At 36.9% G+C, this 27,845-nt stretch overlaps 2 protein-coding genes across 2 annotated transcripts; one reads left to right on the top strand and one right to left on the bottom strand.

Moving 5' to 3' along the window:
* LOC18775086 (UDP-glycosyltransferase 84B2) lies at nt 9,169-11,284 on the top strand. The gene has a single exon (XM_020567363.1). The coding sequence runs from the start codon at nt 9,514-9,516 to the stop codon at nt 10,960-10,962; it is 1,449 nt and encodes a 482-aa protein (XP_020422952.1). The 5' UTR covers nt 9,169-9,513; the 3' UTR covers nt 10,963-11,284.
* LOC18775052 lies at nt 16,493-23,293 on the bottom strand (the record flags this gene model as incomplete). Its single annotated transcript, XM_020565851.1, has 2 exons — nt 16,493-19,120; nt 20,765-23,293. Coding segments are annotated over 2 exons (4,974 nt in total), but the record flags the coding sequence as incomplete, so codon positions are not given.

Raw genomic sequence — 27,845 nt, 5'->3', positions numbered from 1 at the left:
ATTCCACTTCTCTTTCGGGGGAGCTTTGTAAATTATTATTATTTTTTTACTTTTTCGGTTTTAGGAGACGATTTTCACGTCAATATTTTATCCATTTGTTATTTTTCCTAACAAAAGAAAAATTAAATTATAAAACATAGAGAGTGCGTGCGGGTGTGTTAGGTCAGCTGGAGATTGTGTGTATATCTCTTTCTACATGAGTTTGAATTTGATTCTCTTGTTACATAAAGTATAATATTTTAGATTATTTTTTTGTATAAAAAATATAAAGAAAGTTACAAAAAATTCAAATCGAAGTGTGATTATCACTACCGTGCACTTTCATATACAATAAAGACATTCCATTGAAGAAAGCTTCATATCTACGTATATAATATTATACAGTCCTGATCTTTTAGACCCTTGTAGTCCAAGAGAGTTATGGTCACTCACCGTTAGATGTAAATTCAACGGTTGACTTGAATCGGGTAATAATCATTTATGTCATATTGCATTTATATATATATCATTTTGAACCATTGGATTAATATCCAACGGTGGGTGACCACAATCTCTTGGACTCCTGTAGTCCAAGAGATCGGGACTGTAATATTATAATATTATAATATACATATGCATATATATAGGGACTTTCTCTATTGCAAAGTCCAAGTGTGCGGAGTGAATGCGAACTTCTATTTGTGACCATTAGATGCCTTGTACGCTCTAGATTTAAAACATCATTGAAAAGGGTTTCAGTCTTTTAGTAAGAACCAAAATTCCTTACACCTTCAATCTACTAACCTCTGTTTCCTTCTTCCAACACAACACCTTCTCTTCCTGTGCTTTCATTTCTGTGCATGCACCTCCAATCTACTAATCTCTCTCTGTTTCTTTCTTCCACCACTTCCCTCTGCTTTCATTCGATGCTTTCATCAATTGCTATTTGTGACTCTGTATATGCAATACGTCATTTCCCTTCTTCCCTACGTTGATTTTCTATTTCTTTTTATAGGGAGATCCTTGCTGATTTGGGTTTGGGTTTTACTTGGTCTTCGTATGAACTTGGCTCACTTTTGTTTTGTTTTGAGTTTGGTGAGGTGTTGTATTGCTGGGTGGGATTTTTTTATATGACCTTGGCTGATCTGTTGTTTAATTATACTCTGTATTTACCTGATCTTTATAATTACTAACTATATTTCATTTGGAGATGGGGATATTGAAGCTAATTATGATCTCCTGATATGATTTGAGAGTCATGCCTTCTTCGGATGATTTGCAAAGTTTGTATACAGGATATCTTCAAAAGTTTAGAAAAAATATAAACAGATAAATGATTGAAATAGATGGTCATAAGAAAATCTTTTTAGTAAACAATCCCATACCATAAGAAAATCAGAAAACTTTGTATAAGCAAAATGGAAAATACCATATATCATAAATAAATAAATAAATAAAAAAGAAAAAAAATGGTAGCCATTTGCTTCTTCATTATCAATGGAGATTTCAACATAGGCTGCTCATTGATATCAACATGATCAGCAATTATCTCTTCATGACGTTGTTGGGCAAGCGCTCTATTAAACCATAATATGAAATCCATTAAATAATTTCTTTTTGAAATATAGAGCTTGAAAAATGCATGAACACCTTCTACTCGTTGGCTACTTGACATTTCTGCTGAAAAAATATCTTTCACATATGCTGGCATCCATCTTGAATGTATTCTATAGATTGAAGATAGCCACTCATCATCATTTAGTTTACCTTTGTGGACCACATCCATCCACTTTAACTCAAATTCTTCCTTTGTGTTTGATTCCCACACACAACTTTAAAGTTCTCTATTTTCATCCTTATAAATGCAAGTGTTTATCTTTTGAGAAAACTTATCCAGAATGTGCCAAATGCAATATCTATGAAACACACTTGGAAAAGCTTGTGAAATAGCATTTCCCATCGCTGGATCTTGATCTGTAATAATTATTTTGGGTGGAGCAGTAGTCATAGTTTTCTTAAACTGCTCAAACAACCAAAGAAAAGACTCAGTGGTCTCATTGCTTAAGAACCCACAACCAAAAAGAACAGTTTGACCATGGTTATTAACTCTTACCAGTGGGGCAAATACCATACCATACCGATTAGTATTGTAAGTGGTATCAAATACAACCACATCACCATAAAACTTATAAGCTCTTCTAGATGTTGGATCAGCCCAAAAACAATGTTTAAGCCTATCATCATCGTCATCCTCTATCATACAAAAGAAAGATTCATTTTTTGCTTGCTCACCAATAAAATGCTCACTCAACATCTGTGCATCATGCCTCTTCATCTTTCTATGCAATTGTCTTTTGTAATTATATAAATCTTTCTTCGTATATCTAATGTTTTGCATCCCTCCTGCTTGCACTTCAAGAAGACTAAATTGTTGATGTGTTGGGATATTAACATCACCAAATCGTTGTGCCAATGCTTTATTAACTTCAGAAATTTTACGATGCGATCTCAACAAATGTACCATTTGAGGGGCTGTCAAAGCATGATTGTGGCCCTCCATAAAGTTAGAAATTATGTATTTTGTTCCTTCTCTTACCTTCAAAAACACAATCTTAGCCTTACACCCACTTCGTACTACACCTCGCCGCCTTTCACTTCCACAAGATCTCATTAGAAGTTTTACTCTTTTGCTGACAATAACTTCGAACACTAAATTCCGCTTGTTTTGCGTAGTTGTTATAGAAGTTATAGGCATCCTCAAGTGATTCAAATTCTTGACCAATTTTTGGTACATGTTGATCTTCTACTTGAGGATTGAAAAATAAATCTGAATTATTTTCATTAGTATCTTCCATAAATTAATATGTCCCGAGTTCTTCTTGTGCGCTTCCCATCTCTAAAGTTTCATCTATATAAGAGACACTTTTGTAGGGCTCGCTCCTCATTGTATTTCACTAATTCAAAGATCATCTCTACAAAAATAAAAATAAAAATAAATAAATCACTTGAATATGATATTATTTGACCACTCAATTAAATTATTGAAATTGAAATACTTTCTTGATGCACCGTGTTCATTAAGTTTGTTGGTCTCAATTAGATGTCTTAATGATTTTCAATTTGCATGATTTTTTGTAAGGATGATCTCTGAATGAAGATGTGAAGAACCCCTCAATAAAAGAGGACTATATATTAGAAAAAATGTTATATTTGAATAAAGGCTCCGTTAAATACAATATATTCATTAGAGTTCATAACTTAGGTCTCTCCATTTAGTATAAAAAGTAGAAACGGGACGGGTACATGTGCTCCGTTATATAAGAGTTGGAAACATGTATGGAAACTTACATGATGAAGAAATTTTTTGGAGAAAAATATAAAATGAAATGACATGAACATAAATTATCTTATTTCGAAGATACATGGAGTATAAATATAAATAAAATCAACAAAAAAATGTAAATGAGAAAATACATAACGAATATTTCTAATTTCTATTGAGATGATCACGAATATTCATTGATGGGTGTTATCTGTAAATTTGTTTCCTGTACCAGGGCTTGGGCCCGAGTCCTTAATCCCTCCAAGTGTCTCAACATTTATGAATTTGTTTCCTGTACCAGGGCTTGGACCTGAGTCCTTAATCCCACCGAGGATCTCAACATTTGTTACTTTGTTTCCTGTACCAGGGCTTGGGCCCGACTTTTTAATTCCTCCGAGAGTTTCGACATTTGTAAATTTGTTTCCTGTACCAGGACTTGGGCCGGCATCCTTAATCCCTCCGAGAGTCTCAATATTTGTGAATTTGTTTCCTGTACCAGGACTAGGGCCGGAATCCTTAATCCCTCCCAGAGTCTCAACATTTGTGAATTTGTGTCCAGTACCAGGACTTGGACCAGAATCCTTAATCCCACCAAGAGTCTCAACATTTGTGAATTTATTTCCTGTGCCAGGACTTGGGCCTGAGCTTTTAATCCCTCCGAGGGTTTGTTGGTTGGTAAACTGGTGCCCCTCACCTGGGCTAGGGCCCGATTCTTTGATGGCTTCAAGAGACAACCCATCAAAGAAACCTCCAATTGCTCTACGACCAGAGTTTCTGTGCTTCATGATATTGAAAGGTCGAGCACTCACTGCAATGAATGTGGAGCTCAGGAAAAGAAGCAGCAAACTGAAAAACTTGGTTGTCATGTTGGTGTTGGACAATTGAAAAACGGGAGAGAGAGAGAGAGAGAGAGAGAGAGAGAGAGAGAGAATATTGTTGGTTTGTGTTTTGTGTGATCTGCATGATGAAGTATTTGGTCTGGTCTATTTATAACCTCGGTATTTGGTAAGCAAGTTAGACTGCGAGACGAGGCTTGTTTGACTGAGATACTTGACAAGCAGCATATATCATATGAATTTCAAACAAACGTGACATTTCCAATCTTTCATGGCATGCCATTCGTTCATGTGCTGCAATTAGGAAGCAACATCGATGGTTCTTGATCTCTGGCTAACATGTAGAAAAAGAATTGGAAAGATTGGTTGCGAGTCCAAGTTAGAAAATGAGGAAGAAAATAATATATATATATATATATGATGGAAACAGTATTGAATATTAAGGCCTCTACTAGCTAGCCGGCTCTATAGAGCCAACAGAAAGTTCTTGCAGTTTTGGGGAAATCAAAGGAAAAAAGAGGTCAAATTAGACTATGCATTGTTTGATTTGAATTCCATGGCTGCTGTGTAACGTGACTTGAACGATTTATTGGAATTTTCATCACCAGTCAATTTTCCTAGTTGTAATATATCAATTGGGCAAGGGGGCCAATCGGGCTACCTACATTTTTATTTTTGTCAAAATAGCCACCATAACAATTCCATGATAAGAAACACCTTCATATTTAAAACCTGTACTTATACACGTACATTGATTTAGACACCATTTTTTCATATTTTATAATTAAGAAAAATAAGAAAACTCTTTGTTTTTCAGTTGCCATGGATGTAAGTAAACTAAATCTGTCTTTTAGTTTTAATACATTACATTTTTTTTAATCGATTGACGTATCGTATGAGCATACTTAGGTATATACTATACTATATAGTATCATACTATGTTAAAAATGTTTTTCTCCGTAATGGTTTTGGAATTTATTTAGAGGAGATAAAGGACTGCACACATTTTTATAGCCCACCATTATTGACAAACCAAAAGAGGCAGGTCTGTTTGGGGTTTCCTTGTAACTCCCTTCAAGACCTGCTCATGTCTTGCATGGCAAGGTTGTGCACTAATTTAGCAAGATGGAATCAGAAATTTGTTAACGACTGGATTAGCTAAAGTTATTAGTTTAAAATTTAATGAATATATATTTTTTTTAGGTATTTATAATTTCTCTAGTCTTTTGTATAAAAAAAGAAAGTAAACACTAAATCATATACGGGCTACCTACATTTTTATTTTTATTTTTATTTGTGTCAAAATAGCCATCATAGCAGCTCCATGATAAGATACACATTCATATTTAAATACCTATACTTATACACGTACATTGATTTAGACACCATTTATTCATATTTTATAATTAAGAAAAATAAGAAGACTTTGTTTTTCAGTTGCCATGCATGTAAGTAAACTAAATCTGTCTTTTAGTTTTAATACATAACATTTTTTTTTAATCGATTGACGTATCGTATGAGCATACTGAGGTATATACTATATAGTATACTGTATTAAAAATGTTTTTCTTCGTAATGGTATTGGTGGAATTTATTTAGAGGGGATTAAGGACTTCACACATTTTTATAGCCTACCATTATTGACAAACCAAAAAAGGCAGGTCTGTTTGGGGTTCCTTGTATCTCCATCCAAGACTTGAAACACATTCTGCTAATTTCTTGCATGGCAAGATGCACTAGTTTAGTCTCATGTATTATCTCATTGTATACGTAAAATCTTATGTGGAATGAACCACTCATTTCGTTAACCCCCATGACTAAGTGCGCCCCTGATCCCATGATAATTTGATTTCCGGGTTTGTCGGAGGAAATTTTGAATTCAAATCTTATATACGATAGTTGTTGAATGCAATATGACAAGCAAATGCAAGACTTTTTTGGCAAACCTTCATGGTGTGATTTTATTTTGTACTGCTTGATTGAATTTGAGTTGTCTTAGTGTCCGTTTGGCATTACTTATTTGGAGTCAAAATCACTTTCTTCAAAATCTTGAGCTACACAATATGTTTGGTAAGGATAGAATAATAGAATTTGGTAAAGAAATTCTATTTAACTCCTACATATATTTCCATTTGCAAAACAGACTGCCGACAACAAATTGAATATTATTCAAAGGATGAGAAAAGCAATGGTGTTTTGTTTTCTTTGTGAAAGAAAGAGATTCTTATTTACTGTAGACGCCCCTGAATTATGGTCCCAGTTGCAATTGGGTTCGTGAATTTTTTTTTTAAAGGCAATTACATTCTTTAATTAGATAATTAGTTACAATTAGGTCATGTCGTAATAGAATCTGTCGAGATTGACCATGTGAGTGTCACGTGATCTTCTTGTTCGGGGTATATTCGACTTTTCATCGTTTTGAACAAAACAAAATCCAATTCAGCTTTGGAGAGAGGGGGAATTAAAACCCATCAAGTTGAAGATGAAAACCCAGATGCTATTTCTATACCAGAAGAAACAAAAAAGAAAAAACTCAAATTCTTCTTCTCAACCACCGAGTACCAGATTTCCTTTATTTTATTTTAATGATCTTCCATAGAAAATAAGGGCAGAAAAAAATAAAAAAGGAAAAAGGAGGAGCATTATTGAGATCCATACGGTAATTAGAGGCATAAATGGGTGGATTGAATGATCATCACCACAAACCTCACCGAATTTGAATAAATCGAGGTCGTCCATTATGGGGGCAGCGACAGGTTGAGATCGAACGGCAAAGGAGAGACTCCGAAACGATGACGTCATGACACAATCATTGCCGTCGTCAACAATGGAGGACGAGGAGTCGCAGTCGCTGTGGCAGTCATCGGGTGGGCAGGGTGCACTAGTTTCCGCTGCTGCTGAGCATCAGAGGTGGGTATGCGGAAGGGGAGGTTGGGATGGGGGTTGGGGAAGATGAGATGGGGGTGCCTTTTTCTGGGTTTGGTGCGATTGTTCTTGTTCTAGTTTTTATGTTTTTGAATTTTTTGTTATTTTATTCTTTAAGATATATTTGTTCTTGTTATTATTATTTTTGTTTTAAATTTACCTTTTCTCCAGCACAGTAAATAATTTTGGAAGAAGGAGCAGTTCATCCATGCTAATTGAAAGGACTCTTTTACCCCTAATTTTGACGGACAAATTGACAGATTTGGACGGCATGACCTAATTGTAACTGTTTGTCTAGTTAAAGGATGTAATTGCCTCAAAAAAAAGTTCACAAACCCAATTACAAATTGATGCCAAATTCAGGGACGTCTACAATAAATAACCCTAAAATTTATGATGACAGGTGGGACTCAACTAGTTTTGGCAAACTCAGACAAAGAAAAAGTTATGTACAAGAGAGGAATGTGGAAGAAGAAAAAACAATGCCAATCACGATACAAATAAATACAATAAGGCCCAAAGGCCAGGCAATACAAAGGTTAGCCCAAAATGGCAAACCCCTAGCCCTACTACTCCCAAAAATAAAGACAATTGGGCCCAACCTCATAAACAACCCGACCTCAAAAGCCTTTTAAATTTAAGGAGAGAAAAAGTAATTATTTATGTAATCTATATCTATATATATAAAGCAAAAGATATAGGATGATGAAACATTCAAAACACTAGAAAATGTCATTGGTTAATGCCATTAAGAATTAAAAATATTAATTAAATGAGAATAATATGGTAAATTCAAACTTTTTCATATTAAAAAAAATTAAAATTAAAAGAAAAATCAGATAATGGATCCTATATTTATGAAACACAACTACCCATTATTATTTTTAATTCTAAAATAAAATTAATTTTTTTTAAAAAGGCCTCTCTCAGGCGCGGAAGCGCTTACAGAGAGGCTAGTATATATGAAGCAAAAGGTAGAGAATGATGAAACATTTAAAATACAAGAAAATGCCATTGATTAATGCAAACATTAAGAATTGAAATTATTAATTAAATGAAGATAATATGGTAAATTCACACTTTTTCATATTTAAGAAAAATTTAAAAGAAAAATCAGATAATTGATCCTATTTTTATTGAACACAACTACCCATTATATTTTTTAATTCTAAAATAAATTTAATTTTTTTTTTAAAAAAGCCTCTCACAGGAGCAAAAACGCGTGTGAAGAGACTAGTTTATTATAATTGAGGAAAACACTTCATTTTTCATTTTGTAGAGATTAAAAATATAAGAAAGGTCACGATTATTTTCCATAATGTGTATAGACGAAGTAATAATTAAAGTTACAAAATAAGGAAGATGATTAGAGATGTCCTTAAAAAAATTAATTTGTTACAGATTAAATACGTGCATATAGCATGCAAGATTATTGCGCTAGGGAGGTAGAGGATCTGCATCAGTCAATTTTTGTTTTAATTTTTTTGGGCCTCAATCAGTTATTGAGAGAGAAAGAGAGAGAGAGAGAGAGAGAGAGAGATTCATGTGGCCAACGATGAAGGAAGGAAGCATCCAGATCCAAAACGAGAGTGCAGATAGCCAACAGATGAGTGATATTCTGCCCTACCAAATAAAGGAGGATATAATCAAGCAACTGGGTAATATAATATGATATGGCATCTAGTCATTGCCTAATCAGTGTCCCTTCACTGCCTTTGACCTTATGTTGTTTTAGTTATATGATTATATCTATCTAGCCATTCGTTTTGCTACTGTCTTTTCTTTCCTCGCACTCTAGCTATATCAGTACACAAAGTCACCCTCACACACAGCTTAGCTTTGATGTTGAAATTCGTACTGTTTTCAATATTGAGAAGAAAATTATCATTAGATAATACATTAGTTGGTAACTTGGTATTACTTTATCATTAAGAGCAAGTTTTTTGGGGTTAAAAGTAAGGGGTAAGCACAGTTCGATCCAGCTTTTCACCTCAAAAATTAAAAACCGAACAAAATCGTATTTAACGCAGTTATCTCACTCCCCTAATGCCGTCTGATTTGCTACTCTCAGTATTTTACCCACAGATATACAAGGCATTAAAATCTATATTCTTCTTTTGTCCTCAAAACATTTATTAAGAAATAAAGGGCAAAAAAATAGGGCTGACCACCCGATGGAGGAGGCATCCAGATACAAAAAGGGAACAGATATAAAGGGATACTCTGCCCTACCAAACAAGAAGGTGGTTTAAGTTTTTAAACTAGACACTTAGCATAAAAAAAGACCACATCTTGATCTTGTCATTGCCTAAATCCCTCACTACCCCATGTTTTCTTCAAGCTGAAGTAGCTAAGTAGCTAGCCATTGTTTTGCTACTCTCTCTCTCTCTCTCTCTCTCTCTCTCTCTCCAGCTCTCTCTCACCAAAAAAAAAAAAGAAAAAAAAAAAGGCATGGCGGCTGATAAAGAAGAAATACGTGTTCTCTTGGTCGTGGCATTACAAGCTCATATGAATCCTATGCTCAAGTTCGCCAGATGTCTTGCATCAAAGGGAGTCTTTATCACTCTCGCCATGACTGAAACTGCAAGAGACACCCTTTTAAACTTAAACTTCAACACGTTCACAACCCAAAACCCCAAAATCAACCTTGAGTTCTTCTCAGATGGGCTCACCGCCGAATTCAACCGTGAGAAGGGTGGAGAGGCCTTGACCACCCTTCAAATCTCAGGTTCCAAAAACCTCTCAAACCTCATCAAAAACCTCACTTTCGTCAAGAAACTAACAATTTCCTGCATAATTTTCAACCCCTTTGTTCCATGGGTTGCTGATGTAGCAGCTGAACTTGGCATCCCTTGTGCCTTGCTTTGGAACCAATCTTGTGCAACCTTTTCTATTCTATACAGATACTCTAAAAAAATCAACCCATTTGATCCTAACTTTGAAATGAACCCAAGTGAGATTTTGGGTTGTCCTGGAATTCCAAATTTAGAAGTCAATGATCTTCCTAGCACTATCCTCCCTTCAACCCCTTTCCATTTTAAGAAGCTGATATCAGATTCAGTTCAGAGCTCAGAGAAGGCAAGTTGGGTTTTGGGCAATTCGTTTTATGAGCTCGAGAAGGACATCAAAGACTCAATGGATTCACTCATTCCAATTCGCCCAATTGGCCCATTGGTCTCATCATTTATACTGGGCAGAACAGAAGAAGATGATAACAATACCCTTCACATTGACATGTGGGAGGCTGAAGATTCCTGCATAGAATGGCTCAACAAGCAGCCAATCTCCTCTGTTATTTATGCCTCATTTGGCAGAGTGACTGTTTTGTCACAAATTCAGATAGACAACATTGCCATGGCATTGAAAACCAGCAAAAGACCATTTCTTTGGGTGCTAAAGGCCCCAACGGAAGGCTCCAAGATGAAGTTAGGTGAATTGCCATCTGGGTTTTTAGAAGAGACCAGAGAGAGGGGCATGGTGGTCAATTGGTGCTCTCAGGAGAAGGTGCTTATGCACAAGGCGGTGGCTTGCTTCATGACCCATGGTGGGTGGAGCTCTACACTTGAGACTGTTGCCTCTGGTGTGCCTGTTGTAGTTTATCCAGAGTGGACTGATCAGCCCACAAATGCCAAGCTTTTGGCTGATGTGTTTAGGGTTGGTGTGAGAATTAGGGTTGGGGAAGATGGGATTGCTGGCTCAGAAGAAATGGGAAGATGCATTGAGGAGGTTGTGGATGGGCCAAGGGCTAAAGAAATGAAGAAGAGAGCTTTGGAGTTGAAGGAAGCAGCAAAGAAAGCAGTGGAAGATGGTGGTTCCTCTGACCTGAATATTAATCAATTTATCAGGGAAATTTCTGGGAAATCTTGCCAAGATTATTTTCTAGGAACTGTTAGAATTTGACTCATCATTCATCTAGGTTAGCTCTGTTTTTCTGTTTTTTTTTTTTTGGTTTGTCTAGGAGGTTTCAATTTCAAATGTTTTTTTTTTTTTTTTCCGCTTAATAATTGTAAACACGACATTATCTACTATGGAAACAAAATGGGATCAAACATAAAGTACTTGTGGAAGTAGTGAAGTACTAAAAGCCAATAAGGTAAGGAAGTGATAAGGTTGAGTTGAGGTGATAAAATTCAGAAAGTAAATGATTGTCAATTGTCGACTTGTACTTCATGCACCAATTATTGAGTATTTAATTTTTATTATATATTATGTGTTTTACGAAGTTGTTTTTTATTTATTTAATGTTTAAAAAGATAAGAAAGACTTTACAAAGTTGCATGTTCTTGAGTGTCGGCAACAGAAAAAGGAAAGTATTAAATAGAAGAAACAATTGAAAAAAAAAGTTATATTGGCATCATCATCAGCTTTTTGATTCAACATGATTTTTTCTCTTCTTTTGGAAAAATCGGAAGGTAAGCGAATGATGATAAGAGTTCGAAACGAAGTCTCTGTTTCTGTTGGTATTAGTTTAACTTCTAATTTGAGTTGTGTATACAAAAAACAAGAGTTCTTCGATATGACTTCAAATTTAATGGTGAAATAAGGGATAACTTTAACTTTTTAATAAAAGGTTTTTAAAAGTTAAGAAATGCCAAAACAAACAAAGGAGCTAGATCTTAAGCAGAAAAAAAAAAAAACCAAATAGTCAAAGACCTTGTTATGCCACGTGAAAGTATTATCACGTATTTTTTAGTGTTATTGATCGGGAATAATAAATAGTGATAGGCTGTGGACATAACATTCAGTTTAAATAATAAAAATATCATTTTGCCCCTGCATTTAATTGAAAAAGTTAACAAAATTGATGGCATGACCATTTGTCCAAATGACACTAAAATTAAAGGACCACGGGAACTATTTTGGAAATTGAGGTACTCAAATGCAAATTGGGGCAAAATTTAAGGACTAATAAAATGATTAACCCTATTAAATTGCATAACAGCATAATACTTGTTTTTTTTTTAATAATAAAAAAAAAAGAGTGGCATGTTTACTAATTAGAGGAAGCCTTGGCCCATGGCGACTAGGGCTGCAGCTCGGGGCCCAAAGTTGAGAGGCACACAATTTTTTTTATAGCCCATATATGTGTATATTAAAAAAGAAGAAGAACCAAACCTTCAAAACTAGAAGGAGTTCCTGATATGGTGGCATCTCAGCACAAATCACTTTTTGATACTCTCAAGTAAACTTCCTTACTTGGAAAACAAAGTCAAATATATATTATATATTATATAATATAACAAAAGAAAAACCAACCATATAGGGAAATTAAACAAAGATAAACCAACATGCCTTTTATTTTATTTTTTTATATTTATAATCAAAAAACAAAAAGGCTCTCAAACACAACACAAGAAGACTCTCAAATGTAAGCAAATTTTTATTTTTTGTGATTCTCTTCTTCTCCAACACCAAGTTGGAAAACAATCCTCCACAACACTAGACCAGTGCCTTTCTTTCAAGATTTTTATTTATTTATCAGATCTTTCAAGGTTCTTCCTTTTTTTATAGAGAGATATAGATGTATAAATTTTATAATACATTATACACTTCTTTATTAACTTCTTTTTCTTTATTATTTAATTCAACAAAAAAATTGGCAAAGATTCTTGGTCTTTACAATTGGAAGTTTCAAGTTGAAGAAAAGATGCTCAAAATCCATGTTTTATTGTTATTTGTTAATTAGTTATTTGTTATTGTGTTGTGTTTATTATAAAAAAAATTAAAAAATGCTTCCTAATAAACAACTTTATGGAAATCTCAAAAGACAAAAAAGAAAAAGAAGAAGAAATTTTTCCAAGTGTAAGAGGATCTTTGAATAATATTTTATTAAAAAGACATCAATGCTTCACTTGAAAATCTGAGCAGTGTTTAATTTTGATAAAAATTGTAATTTTAGTGTTTAATTTGTCTAAAGGGTCACACTTTCAAAATTTGCCCAGGACCTTAGAAAACCCTGGACCGGCTCTGTTACTAATCAATAATGAGTATTAGAATGATTCTAATTACTGCTTTTCTTGTGTTTACTAACACACGGGTATTGGAATAATTCCAATTCATCATTTTCCTTGTGTTTACCAACACATTAGGAATAAAAAATTATGTAGGTTTCACGATAAAATCCTTAATTAAATACCCTCAAAATCATGAATAATATCAACTAGGGGTGAGTAGTTGATTCGATTCCATTTTTTTGTTGTTGAAAAAAAGGATAGATTTTTATTAATGAGAGGAAGGGAATAAGTATAAAAACCAAGTTATGTCGTAGATGATTAGGCGAGCAACTATATACATAAGGGTTCGATTGTCGGTCTAGCCAAGTAGCCTACCATCTCAACGACAAGCATGAGAAGGAACCTTGCCCCTGATAAAGCATCCCCAAGTTCCCTAGGATCATACCCGTAAAAATCTACTTTTTTTTTACCTTTAAAAGTCTCAAAGAACTACTAGTTCCAATTCCTTTATTATCCTATTTAATTTTCCCAATTCATGACTTTCTCCATTTATAGTAAGTAAACTTGCGTATGACTTTTCTGGTCCACAATAATTTTTGTAAAATTAGTTGAGACGTGTCTATTTATAAAACTAGTTATCTTTGACAAAGTCAAAACTAAACAAACCACCTAAGGATTGATTCTACCCATCAAAACAAAAAGAAGAAAAAAAAGGATTGATTCTAATAATATCATCAATGCTTTATTATATTTTTCATCCACAAGGAGAATATAACTAGTTGGTCAAATTCTATGGTTACGGTGTAAATTTCATGTCATCAAACTTGGGCTTTTTTTGAATTTCGTTCAAAAGGCTGTGCAATTTATTTATAAATGAATCCCTTGGGTCACAATTTATTGGATGTAGGTAATTTTTTATTTATTTTTCCTTCTGTCTTTGTTCAACAGTTCATTATGTTCACTCTCCTGCCCTCAAAAATCTTTTTATTATTTTATTATTTTTTATGCTTCGACTTGAGCAACAATCATCCAATAAATTTATCTTGAATACCAAAAGCGTTGATACCAAGTGTAGGCTTTATGGCTATGATACCAGATATAGGAATAACTACTTTGACTGCTAAGCCTACAAAATTAATATAATTATAAATTATTTAAAAAGTTAAAAAAGAAATTTAATTTAATTTAATTTAATTCCTCCACCACTCCCATCTAATTCCTTTTACTAATGACACAGTACTAAAAACAAATACCCAACTGGTTCTTTTTCCTAAAAAAATATAAATTAATATCCACCAATTGAGATTCCCATGAAATTGACATATGTGGATCCAGTTTTCATGGTATCATTGCTTTGCTTTGCTTTGTTGCTGGCTGGTTTTGAGAGAAGAAGGAATGTGAAAAATAAAAGGTGAACATTAATTCAGTGTAATTGAACCATTTAGACCGTTGTTTATGTGACATTGACATTTGAGAACCCCAAACAATTTGGGGACTTTTGCAGCACACATTTCAAATTTGATTTGGTATATCATGCACCTACTTATAACCCAAAAAGTATGTGCACCAACCGACCCTGTGACATTACTCGTAAACCCATGTTTTTTTTTTGTTTGGTCGGAGGCAGGTAACCCATGTAACCATGTCATAAATTAATCCAAATGCGAAAGAGAAGGACAGTTGTTCAAATCAACAATTCTTCGTCGCGCACTCAATAATCATCTATCTACGCTTGAATGGCCGGTTATCTCAAATACATTTTAACAACTAAAAATCACCTAAACAATGCATTAACAGCTGAGAGTCGCATGGTCTCAAAGAGAAGTCAAGCGTGGACTGTGCCAAGCAGAGCTCAATCTCAATGCGAAATTGAAGCCTACTCCCACCGTCTGCGCCTGAACTCATGAGTGACCAATAGGAAAATGAAAAGTTTGGGTCAAAGTCAAAAACACTTCTTTTAATGGATCCCACAACCAAAAAGCTCTACACCGTCCTTTGCCACCCAATCCCTCCCACCCCTTATAACAAAGGACGTTAAATAGCTTATGAAATGAAGATGCCAAAGAACCCCAAAGCCAATCTTTTTCTGCTCCATTCTTTTTGCCTAGGAGGAGAATATAGCTGAAAGAATCATCCTATATAGTTGGGGGGGAAGAAAGAGGTTCATTAAACAAGTTATAGTTCTTGAAACATCAAGAATGAGACACTTTTGCTTATGTCTATTAGTTTTGATGGCTCTAGTGTTCTTCTCACAATCCAACGTTGTTGTTGTTCAAGTTGAATGTAGAGCTCTTCGTTCCAAAGTTTCTGGTAATGGGCATAGATTGATCGGATCAAAACCTTCATTTTCAAGCTCTGCAACTACAAGGAAGAAGAGGGACAAGGTTTTTGTAAGGTATCAAATGTCTACGTTGGCTTCTGGACCAAGTAGGAAGGGCTCTGGCCACTAGCTTAATTCCATACTTTTAAAACTTTTTTAATGGCTTCCTTCAGTCATCATGTAATTCTTCTTTATGTATATCATCAGCTGTGGATGTTTGTAGCCTAAACATATGTATATTTGCAATGGATTATTATGAAATTCAAGAAACGAAACACACTTCTTAGAAGCTATAGCTTATTTGTTATTGCCTTAATTTTTTCAAATAATTCGTATACCGACTTGTTGCTGCAAACTCTAGAGCAACTTTCTAGCTTTCTGCTAGCAAAATCAGAAGCCAATTAGCTAATTGTGACTGAATTATCTGCTCTGCTGCAATTTGTATTTGAAAAAGAATATAAAATCCCACGCCGGAAATTTGAAGCCTTACTTTAACAGTATGTTTATGTTATATTTTGGTCCTCCTCATGATCTCATGCTCAAATTGTATCGTGATATTAGAGCATGCACTTCATTCATTCGTTGGTTCAATTTGGTCACATGCGCTCTAGAATTTAATTGATTCACATATTTAGCACAATCTGGCGGCTTACAAAGGATCGTGTTAGAAACTATAGAAGTTAAAATTCCAGTAGAAATTTGAAGCTTTTCATTGCAGTGCATAATATATTGGGTCTTTCGATCGTTACCGATTAATTTTGAGTTGAACGCTTTTAAGTCTAAAAAAAAAACCAACTTTTTAAAGTAGCAGAGCCAAGAGTGTCAAAAAGCATATAAATTGTATGATACAAGTAAAAATTTCAAAAGGCAGATTTATTTTCTTAGATTGAAACCTCAACCGTTGGAAGAATTCTTTTCCTGACAAATATGCTTTTGTTCCCTAACCCATATGTGATCTGAGATTCTAAGAGATATTTTAGTTCCAGAGTATTTTAACATGTTCAGTATCAGTATCAATCACGAGTTTTGAGTCCCCTTCAATTTGAATATTTTTCTGCGTTTGATCCTACAGCCCAAGCTAGCCAATTTTGCAAGGCTTGGGTCAGAGGCCACGCCGTTAAACGTCGACGCAAGCACAAGAGTCAAGAGTCAAGTGGGTTCAATCAAAGATGAGAAACAACACTACTAGGTTGAATCTTAAAGATGAGATATCAGAGCTAATAGTACAATAATCAAAGACAATACCAAAATCAACACAGCCACACCAAAGTTAGCTTTACTGGCAAGAAACTAAAAACAAGGGTAATATTAATACTTCATAGAACACACAAGCTTATCCTTATCTGGCATCGCCAAACTTCAACTGGGAGAAAACTTGGCTTGGTGTTGTGTCCACCGATCCGACCGCGGAGACAGCTGTATCGTCTGCGTTAACTGTGGAACTAAGTGAAGGAAGACGCTCAACATTTATGAATGCTGATGAAGCATTGGCTGTGCTGTCCTCAGAACTAAGTTCTCTAGGATTTAGTGCTAGATGGAGCCTTAATGCATATTCCAAGTCAGACAGCACATTACCCATTGTAGGCCGATCATTAACTTCTTTTCGGAGACATTTCTCAGCCGTGTCACTAAATACTCGCAGCGAGTTAGCATCAATCTGACCCTCAAGTGAAGAGTCTACAACCTGTTCAAGCAACCCTTTCGTCTTGCAATGTAGAACCCATTCAGCTAAGTTCATTTCATCTCTTGGGAGATTTCCATCAATAGGAGGTCTTCCACATAACACCTCAAGAAGAACTACCCCGAACGAGTACACATCAGATTTTTCAGACAACTGTTCGGACATCATGTAGTCCGGATCAAGGTAACCAAGGGTGCCTTTCACTTTGGTGACGACATGAGTTTCATCAACAGAACCATGTTTTGAAAGGCCAAAGTCAGCAACTTTAGCAACATTATATTTATCAAGCAATATGTTGTTGGACTTAACATCACGGTGAATGATGGCCCCAGCTGCAACTGTGTGGAGGTAATCCAGACCCCTTGCTGCACCAAGGCAAATTTCAAGTCTCTGCTTCCAAGGCATACGTGGCAAGTCCGAACCATATAAGTGATCTGTCAAGGTCCCATTTTCCATGAACTCATAGACAATTATCATCTCAGACTTTTGATCACAGTACCCAATTAAGGAAACAAGATGGCGATGGTGAATCTTGGACAAAATCTTGATCTCTGTATGGAATTCTCGAAGGCCTTGGCCTGAACCTTTCTTAGCTCTCTTGACAGCTACTTCTCTTCCATCGAGGAGAGTTCCTCTGTAAACATTCCCAAAGCCACCTTCACCAAGCAGCTTCTCATCGTCAAAGTTGTTTGTTGCACGCTGAACTTCAGCAAATGATATCTTCAGCCCACGAATCGCAGTCAACCTTCTTATGTGTTTCAAACCAAACAAGATTCCGAAAGCCAAAATGCAGATGAAAGACAGGCTTCCAACAACCGAACCAACCACAAGACCCACATTTTTCTTCACAGACTCTTTCACATCAGAAACTGAAACTGAGCCCTCCATTATCTCCAACATTTCCAGACCATTCAGAAAGGCAGTTTTGTTTGTAGAGTTTGTCCGAGCGCCTACGCTGATGCTAATGTGTTGAGACTCATTAGAACTCACCACAAAATCATAGTAGAAAGGAGTACCCGACTGTGTATCGAATAAGGACTGACTTCCACCAACCTTCTTACTGAAGTTGCCATTTGAGTATAAATTAAATACTATATTACCAGGTTGACCAATAATGTCACAGAAGTGAACCCGGACAAGGTGCCTAGCGTTTCTTCTCGCCGCATTAAAAGACCAGGTTATGTTGAAGGAATTGAATGGCCTGCTAGGAGTAATATTCATCTCTTTGGCAGTTCGGTAAACAGAATCCGGGGCAATAAAATCATTAGCAGCAATGAAATGAGTGACTGGATCATTAAGCTCTCCATTATTGTAATAACTAGGCTCCCCCGGGTAGTGGAATTCCTTGGCAGAGTTTGGATCAGACAGATACCTATCATCTTGTTCCCAGTTTCTCCATCTTTTGTCATTATCTGGTGTGATTTTCTGGCCTCCAACATTCACCCTGTAAATTGTATGCAGAACTAAAGGAAGACTACTGTTGTAATTCTCAGGGCTGAAACTTGCAGGAGCAAGGAAGACTTCAATGGCATTTACAAATGCAAAAGATGATGCTTGAGGAACAAAATATATTTTAAACGTGCCAGGATCAATCCCAAGGAAGAACTCCTTTATCAAAGGAGAGTTGCTACTATTCTTAGCAGTGAAATTGCTCAACAGTTTGAACCCAGAATTTGAAACATTAGGAAAAGCCAGAACATCAAAAAAAGCTGTGGAGAGATTAACTGAGGAGGAGAAAGCCAAGAAATGCAGGCGTACAAAATAAGTACCGTTTTCACTAATCTCGAACTTATAGTAGGATTGCTGGCTGAAAATTCTTGCTGTTTGGTAGAGAGTTGATATATTATCTGGAAGCTGGTTGCTGGCTTTGACAGCCTTGCTTTTCTGTGAGGAGAAGTAATCATCTGCAATGAACGTCCTGCCAGTAAAGTTTATAGCAGCATCTGATCCACAATTGATGAAATTCTCATCTGGGAGCTCATAAGCTAGAGACAGAGAGTGAAAGGATGATAAGTGGAGGAGAAGAGCAAGCAGAGAAAACATGGGGACAAGGGTTCTACAGTTATGAAGATTTTCCATGACAGATAATGGAGTCACTGGATTTTACTAATTCTTAGCCGAAGCAATATGCTCATCTGGGAATGGAATTTGGAGCTGAATGATTATGGAAATTATGCAAGACGAAGACTTGGAATAGGAAAAGTTGCGGACTTTTAAAGTTGATAAATGTTTGTTGAGAGAATCCCACGTCAGGAAAGTAAAGCCAATTGATTTTAAGATGGATGCTTTAATTCTACTAATATCAACCATGAACATTGGAAAATAGAAAATTGCAAGAGAAATTAGGGTGGAATTTATGTAAATATCCCTTATATTTCATAGACTAAGCAAATACAACAAGGACATTTTGGGTATCTTAGTTTTCTCTAGTTAAAGCGAACCATGTAATTGACTAAAGTTCCTTCCACTAAGAAAAAGTTTGATGGCGCTCGTCTTCATGTGTTTTGCATTGGATGAGACATGAGACACTGGTCCACCTGACAATCATTTTTTCTTTTTGTGCTTTAATAAATGATAAACTAAAAACTTTTTCTGCGTTATTTCTCTGCTGAACCGATGATATGGAAAGCATTTGTGATAATTTAGAAGTGCCATTTGAATCACAATGCTTTACAGCCACTTTGATACCTTGAAGAGTTTCTTATAGACTTTCCCGAACCCACCTTCGCAAAAAGGTATCTTCAGACCAGGAGCAATTCATATACCCTTTCATAATCATTTCCTCCCCAACTTTTCAACTTTGAACCCAAGCTTGTAGTCATAAATCCAATGGGAGAGTAAAGCATTACTGAAGCTATTCTAGGTCTAGGGGCGATAATAATTATGAGGTCAACAACATGGACAACTACATCAACATGAAATGATGCTAAAGAAGATTGTTTGCAAGAAGAACTATTCTTCTTGTAGCTGCTTGTCAAGTGTTGGCCAAAAAAAGCCAGAAGCTAACCTTAATTTTGGAAGATCTCCTGCGATTTGGAGTTAAACTTACGCATTCTTTGACATCTTAATTTTGCTACCTATTCCTACGTTCTATTTGCATTTACAGAACCTTTTTCACCTAAGTGTCCCTTGTCATTTCTTTTGGTCAAAAAGCTTGCTATTAACAACTTCAAAGCCAGACGACTAGACTGTGAACCCTCAACCTGATGGCCTAAACTAGCTAAAGCATCTGTGCAAGAATTTTTTCCCTGATAAATAAATGATTGAGTTCCAGGATTCATATGAGACATGAGGTTTTTGAGATATACCTATCCATAATATTTTCCAGGGCATTTAAACATATTTCATAACACTATCAATCGCGAGTTTGTGTCTCCTTCAATTTGAATTGTTTTGTGTCATGATCCTACTGCCCAGGGTTTAGGCTGAGAGCATGGCTGGATAGTCTCAGGGAAAAGTACAGAATTTAGCAGGGAGTCATGTATGAACCTAAGTAAGACATTCCTCTGGGGTAGCAAGGTGAAACTCCCAATCAACAGCAGTTTAACTATCATAGAATTTGTTAGCTGCTTCTGTTTATGAACAATTAATACTATTATCACATCTTAAAGATGGGAAAGAAGTTGTAGTACAATAATCAAAATAGGACTAAAATTAACAAGGCATACCTAACTTAGCTTTTACAGCCTAAAGAAACTTAAACAAGGTTAACTAATATACCTTACAATCTGAACAAATTTATCTGGCATCACCAACTCTCAATTGGGAGAAAACTTCAACTTCTGTTGTATCTAATTCATCGTCTCCGGGAAGAGCCAGATCATCTATGTTAATCGTAGAGCTAACTGAAGGAAAACGCTGAATATTTGGCAAAACAGATGCTGATGAAGCATTGGCTGTGCTGTCTTCATGGGGTTCTCTATGCTTTGCTGTTTGCTGGAGCTGGAATGCATACTCCAAGTCCCACAGCACATCACCCATTGTAGGCCTATCATTAGCATCTTCTTGCAAGCATTTCTCTGCTGTCTCACTAAATTTTCTTAATGAGCTAGGATCAATCTGATAATTGATTGAAGAGTCAACAATCTGTTCAAGCAACCCTTTCTTCTTGCAAAGCATTCCCCATTCAGCTAAAGTCATTTGGTCTCTTGGGAGCATTCTATCAATAGCAGGTCTTGCACATAACACCTCAAGGAGAACCACACCGAACGAGTAAACATCAGATTTTTCTGTCAACTGTTGGGACATTATGTACTCAGGATCAAGGTAACCAAAAGTGCCTTTAACATTTGTGCTGACATGTGTTTCATCAAGAGGACCAGATCTTGAAAGGCCAAAGTCAGAAACTTTGGCAACATGGTTTTCATCCAACAAGATGTTGGTGGACTTAACATCACGGTGAATGATTCCCCCCGCTGCACCTGTGTGGAGGTAATGAAGACCCCTTGCTGCACCAATGCAAATTTCAAGCCTTTGCTTCCATGACAAGCGAGGCAAGTTTGAATCATATAAATGATCTCTCAAGCTCCCTTTTTCCATGAACTCGTAGACCAGTATCATCTCAGACCTTTCATCACAGTACCCAATTAAGGAAACAAGATGACGGTGGCGAATCTTGCACAAAACCATGATCTCTGTTTGAAATTCTGGAAGGCCTTGGCCTGACCCTTTCTCATCTCGTTTACCTCGCTTGACAGCGACATTTCTGCCATTCAACAGAGTTCCTCTGTAGACATTCCCAAAGCCACCCTCACCTATCAACAATTTTGTGTCAAAGTTGTTTGTTGCTTGCTGAAGTTCAGCAAAAGATATCTTCAACCCAAGATTTAGATAATTCATAGGGGAACCAGTAATAGTTCCATCAGTCAACCTGCTGTGGGTACTCCCTCCTCCAAATGCAGGCATTGGTGACCATTCCGAAGTTTCAACACGCTTTGCCTTTCTGTATTTCAAACCGAACAAGATTCCGACAATCAGAATGCAGATAAGTGACAGGCCTCCAATAACTGAACCAACCACAAGACCCACCTTTATCTTCTTGCGCCCTTTCATATTACAAACAGAAGCTGGAGGGTTACTTAAAGCTGGTCCCTCTATTATCCCCAACATTTCCAGTCCATTTAGAAAGGAATTGTTTGTTGTTGTTGTGTGTATGCTAGGGCCTACGCTGATGTAAATGAATTCAGATCCATTAGAACTCAATACAAAATCATAGTAGAAAGGCCAGTACAGGTCACTAAAACTGAAATCGGGTCCACCAACCTTCTTAATGAAGTTTCCATTTGAATACAAGTTAAATACTAAATTACCAGGCGGACCGATAATGTCACAGAAATGAACCCGGACGAGGTGTCTAGCATCCGCAGTCACATTAAGAGACCAGGTTATGTTGAAGGGATTGGATGGCTCATTACTAGTGGTCATCAATTTGGCAGTCTGGTAAACTGAAGATGGAGCAATACAATCACTAGCAGCACCAACGAAACCATCTGATTCTAATGACTGCCAATTAGGCGACTGTAAGGAGGGTTGGTTATCCTCTGCAGCGTTTGAATTAGACAGATAAATAGAATCAGTATCCCACTTTCTCCATATTGCGTCATTATCTGGTTTGATTTTCTGGCCTCCAACATTCACCCTGTAAGTTGTACGTAGAACTAAAGGGAAACTACTGGTGTAATTCTCAGGGCTGAAACTTGCAGGGGCAAGGAAGACTTCAGTGGCATTTACAAATGCAAAAGATGATGCTTGAGGAACAAAATATATTTTAAATGTGCCAGGATCAATCCCAATGAAGAACTCCTCTATGAAAGGAGAGTTGCTACTATTCTTAGCAGTGAAATTGCTTAACAGTTTGAACCCAGAATTTGAAACATTAGGAAAAGCCAGAACATCAAAAAGAGCTGTGGAGAGATTAACTGAGGAGGAGAAAGCCAAGAAATGCAGGCGTACAAGATAAGTACCGGTTTCATTGATCCCGAACTGATAGTAGGATTGCTGGCTGAAAATTCTTGCTGGTTGGTACGGACTTGGCGACTGGTTGGTTCTTTGAATGGCCCTGCTTTTCTCTGAGCACAAAAAACCAGAACTCGAGTCTGCAGTGAACACCCGGCCACTGAGGTTTGCATCAGCTTTAGACACACAATTAACGAAATACTTATCAGGTTGCTGACAGGCTAAAGAGAGAAAGTGAAGGGATGAGAAGTGGAGGAGAAAAAAAACACAGAGAAAATAGAGGGATATGGATTTTATGGTTATGAAGGCTTTCCATGAGAATTAATGGAGTTGCTGGATTTTATGGTTATGGAGCTGAGTGACAATGGAAATTATGGCAAACAAAGACTTGGAATAGGAAAGTCGTGGACTTAGAAGTTGAAACACCAATCGTGCAAGTCTACTGCAGTTAGAAAATTCCAAGAAAAAGTATGGTAGATTTATTTAATAGTCCACCTGACTTTTCCAAACATACCGTGAGGAGAGAGAAGGAGAGCTGTTTCCTTGTTCTTTTGATTTTTAATTTTTAATTTTAATATGATTAAAAATAAATAATTTTTATTATTTGTTTGTCTACGTGGAATAAGCCTTTTACGCCTTTATTATTATTATTTTATCTTTTTAGAATTCTTCTGTCTCTCGTCTCACCCTCACTCGGTCACACCTCACTGCACCATCTTTTCTTCCTCCCACCATCTCCCTCTCCTTCTTTACCCTCTCTTCATATTTCTTCGTTCAATGATTTTTTTTTCCCTGGGTTTTTACTGGTTTGTAAAAGTAACTTGATTGCTCCCAAATTTCATTTTTCTTCTGTTCCTTATCGGTTATCTGTCTTTTTTCTGCTGTAATTTTTTATTTCTCACAATTTCATCTGATTCATGTATTCAAAGGGAAGGCTATGACCCCTTCTTAATATACCAAAACCCGTATCTAGTTTTGAAAGTTCCTGATAATTTTGATAAACAATAATACAAAAATTCAAAAAAAACTATTGTGTTCAGAAGAATATCCATGTCATGTTTATGCATTTAGAGTTGAATTCATTGATTTTAAATTTGATTACGAACACTCATAATTTGCCAAATACTATTTAAGAGCCCAATTTTTTTAAAAGGTCAACTTATTTTTGTTTGAGAGATCCAATTTTTTCTAAGAGACCAGGTTCTAATTCTTTTCAGACTATCATATAACATAAACTTTCAAGTGAAAAGAGAATCTAAAAAAAGAAGAAGTCATATTTTGATTTTCGCCCGGGCATTCAAAACATCAAGACCGGCCGCTGCCCTGGCCTAGCCTCCTCCGACCCCATAATAAAGGTCGACTCTTTAGCCTAGTTGGATCCGGCAATGCAGATGTTGAGTAAGTAGCTCATCTAAACAAATGTGAAGGAATGAAAAAAAAAAGAAAAAAAAAAGACTTGTTGATTGCTAAAATATGAATATGATTTGAATACTTTAGGTTAAGTTTTATTCTTCTCCATAAGGAGGTATATATAGGAATTTATATAAGTGCTTTACAAGGAAATAGATACAGTAATCAATTAGGATAGTATCTCATAATTATACAATGATTTGTCAACTATATAAAATAAGAAAGTAAATCCCTTAATTAATTAATGAAGTAAATCTCCTTGATTAATTAAGAGATTCACGTCAACACTCTTCCTCAAATTCGTCAACAGAGTTCCCATAACTTCGAAGCTAGCGAGCTCCCAAAAGGTCTTGTGCTAGATGTAAGTATGCATGTACATATAAGGCACATCACCCCTTCTCCGTTGGTCTATGTGGGATGTTATAGTGCACATGTGACTCTGATAATTTGCTGAGAGATATATAATTATTGATGAGGTATTTCCCTTTGGCTTTAAGATCTGCTTCATATTGTACTCTAGGTTTGCCACGGTTCTTCCTTTCTGGAAGCTGATATGTAGGCTATGTGCCTTCTGAAATCAAATCATCATGGGATATTTCATTAGTATTATCAGTTTTAGGGAAATATGTTACCTGAATGACTTCTTCAGCAGGTGATTGGTGTGGTACTGGATCTGAAGTGGGCAAAATCTCATAAAAGCGGTTCAATTTCCTCCTGATTTTGACAGTGTGGAGACAACTGATCATTTTCCTCTGACGATCGGTCGCTATCTACTAGCGATCTATTGTTTTGAAGTAGGTTCTCCATATTTGAAGAATTAAGGGAGGGCGACCGGTCGTTTTCCACTTGCGATCGGTTGTTTTGAAGCAGATTCTAAGTGGTTGAAGAGCTAAATGGGGGCGACCAGTCGTTCAGTCGCTATCTATTAGCGATCTATTGTTTTGAAGTAGGTTCTCCGTATTTGAAGAATTAAGGGAGGGCGACCGGTCGCTTTTCACTTGCGATCGGTTGTTTTGAAGCAGATTCTAAGTGGTCGAAGAGCTAAATGGGGGCGACCAGTCGTTGTTTGAAGCAGATTCTAAGTGGTCGAAGAGCTAAATGGGGGCGACCAGTCGTTTTTGTCACATCCTGGGATCGGCTCCGCCGTAGCACAAGGTTGTTTTGAAGCAGATTCTAAGTGGTCGAAGAGCTAAATGGGGGCGACCAGTCGTTTTTGTCACATCCTGGGATCGGCTCCGCCGTAGCACAATATTGTCCGCTTTGGGCCCCCTTCTCTGCCATTATGGTTTTGTTTCTAGGAGCTCACGAGCAACTTCCCAGTGGGTCACCCATCCTGGAATTGCTCTAGCTCCCAACTCGCTTAACTTCGGAGTTCCCATGACTCCGAATCCAGTGAGCTCCTAAAAGGCCTCGTGCTAGATAGACGCGGGCATGTACATATAAGGCACATCACCCCCTCTCCGTTGGTCGATGTGGGATGTTACAATCCACCCCCCTTAGGGGCCCGACGTCTTTGTCGACACACTCGCACCACACGGCAGAGTGGCACTGATACCAAATTGTCACATTCGGTGATCGACTCCGTCGTAGCACGATATTGTCCGCTTTGGGCCCCCCCTCTCTGCCCTCACGGTTTTGTTTCTAGGAGCTCACAAGCAACTTCCCAGTGGGTCACCCATCCTGAGATTGCTCTAGCCCCCAACTCGCTTAACTTCAGAGTTCCCATAACTCCGAAGCTAGTGAGCTCCCAAAAGGCCTTGTGCTAGATGAAGGCGGACATGTACTGTAATGCACATCACCTCCTCTCTGGTGGTCGATGTGGGATGTTACAGTTTTGATACAAGGTGACGTCCTGGGGAAAAAAATCGAGAATTTGAGCAATGGTGGATTCTCGATTCTCCTCCAGGACTGTTGAAAAATATAAGTCATGTTCCCGAAACTCAACATCCATGGAGGTAAAGACCTTCTGACTAGGAGGATGATAACACCGATATCCTTTCTGATGAAGTGCATAGCCAATGAAAACACACTTTTCGGCTTGGGGATCCAATTTGCTTCGTTGGTGATCATGTGAGTGGATAAATGCAACACAACCGAAAATCTGGGGTTCCAGGTTTGGGGTGGAAGGTGTTTGGATATGGTTGTGAAGTGTTTAAAGTGGTGTTTGGAAATTTAGGATATTAGAGAGAATCCAATTAATGAGGTATGCTGCAAAGACGACGGCTTCGCCCCAAAAAGATCGTGGCATATTAGCACCAAAGAGAGAGGCACAAACTGCTTCCAATAAGTATTTGTTCTTTCTTTCAGCTACCCCATTCTATTGGGAAGTGTAAGGGCATGAGCGTTGATGTATGATGCCATGATCTTGTAAGAACTGGTTAAGATCGTGGTTGAGAAATTCTCCGCCATTGTTAGAATGAAGAACCTGAATTCTGGCATGAAATTGAGTCTCCACCATTTGATAAAACAGTTGAAACTTGGAACTGACTTCCCCATGCCCTCATGGTTTTGTTTCTATGAACTCACGAGCACTTCCTAGTAGGTTACCCATCATAGATTACTCTACCCCAAACTTGCTTAACTTTGGATTTTCTATGACTCCGAAGTTAGTGAGCTCCCAAAAAGTCGTGCCAGATGGAGGTGGGCATGCACATATAAGGCACATCACCTCCTCTCCGTTGGTCGATGTGGGATGTTACAATCCACTCCCCTTATGGGCTCGATGTCCTCGTCGATATACTCACACCATACGGCAGAGTGGCTCTGATAACATTCTATCACATCTCGGATCGGATCCGCCGTAGAACGATATTGTCCGCTTTGGGCATCCCCCTGCCCTAACGGTTTTGTTTCTGGGAATTCTCGAGCAACTTCTCAATAGGTCACCCATCCTGAAATTGCTCTAGCCCAAACTCGCTTAACTTCGGAGTTCCCATGAATCCGAAGCCAGTGAGCTCCCAAAAGGCCTCGTGCTAGATAGAGGTGGGAATGTACATATAAGGCACATCACCCCCTTACCTCTAGTCTTATATCACTTTGCAAATTCCATTTGTGCTCTTTTATGTCAAATAGTACGGATAATTGTGCTCTATGAAGAAGGTCACGGTGCAACCACTTTAAAGTAGTCGGTGTACAGAGCACGAATGCCAAGCATTTGTGCTCTTATTTTGACAAGTGACTAAATTGTTAAATAGAGTGATTTGACAGATGTGAGCTAAGCACAATTTCAAAATCTTGTATATATTTCATAAAAAAAAAATATAAACACAATTTGAAAACCGTGCCCAATGCCAATTGTTTAAATAAATAAAAAATACACACTGAAATTTCATTTCCACTTAATATAGTATAGGGTTATTTGTAGCAATGGTCCCTCAATTATACTTGAAGTTACACTTTGATCACTCAACTCAAATATTAGTTGCAGAGGTCACTCAATTTGGGTGTTGTGTTGCACCATTAG

Source organism: Prunus persica, chromosome G6, assembly GCF_000346465.2.
Source record: "Prunus persica cultivar Lovell chromosome G6, Prunus_persica_NCBIv2, whole genome shotgun sequence".
NCBI classification, from domain to species: domain Eukaryota; kingdom Viridiplantae; phylum Streptophyta; class Magnoliopsida; order Rosales; family Rosaceae; genus Prunus; species Prunus persica.
This window is presented reverse-complemented; position numbering and strand designations above follow the sequence as displayed.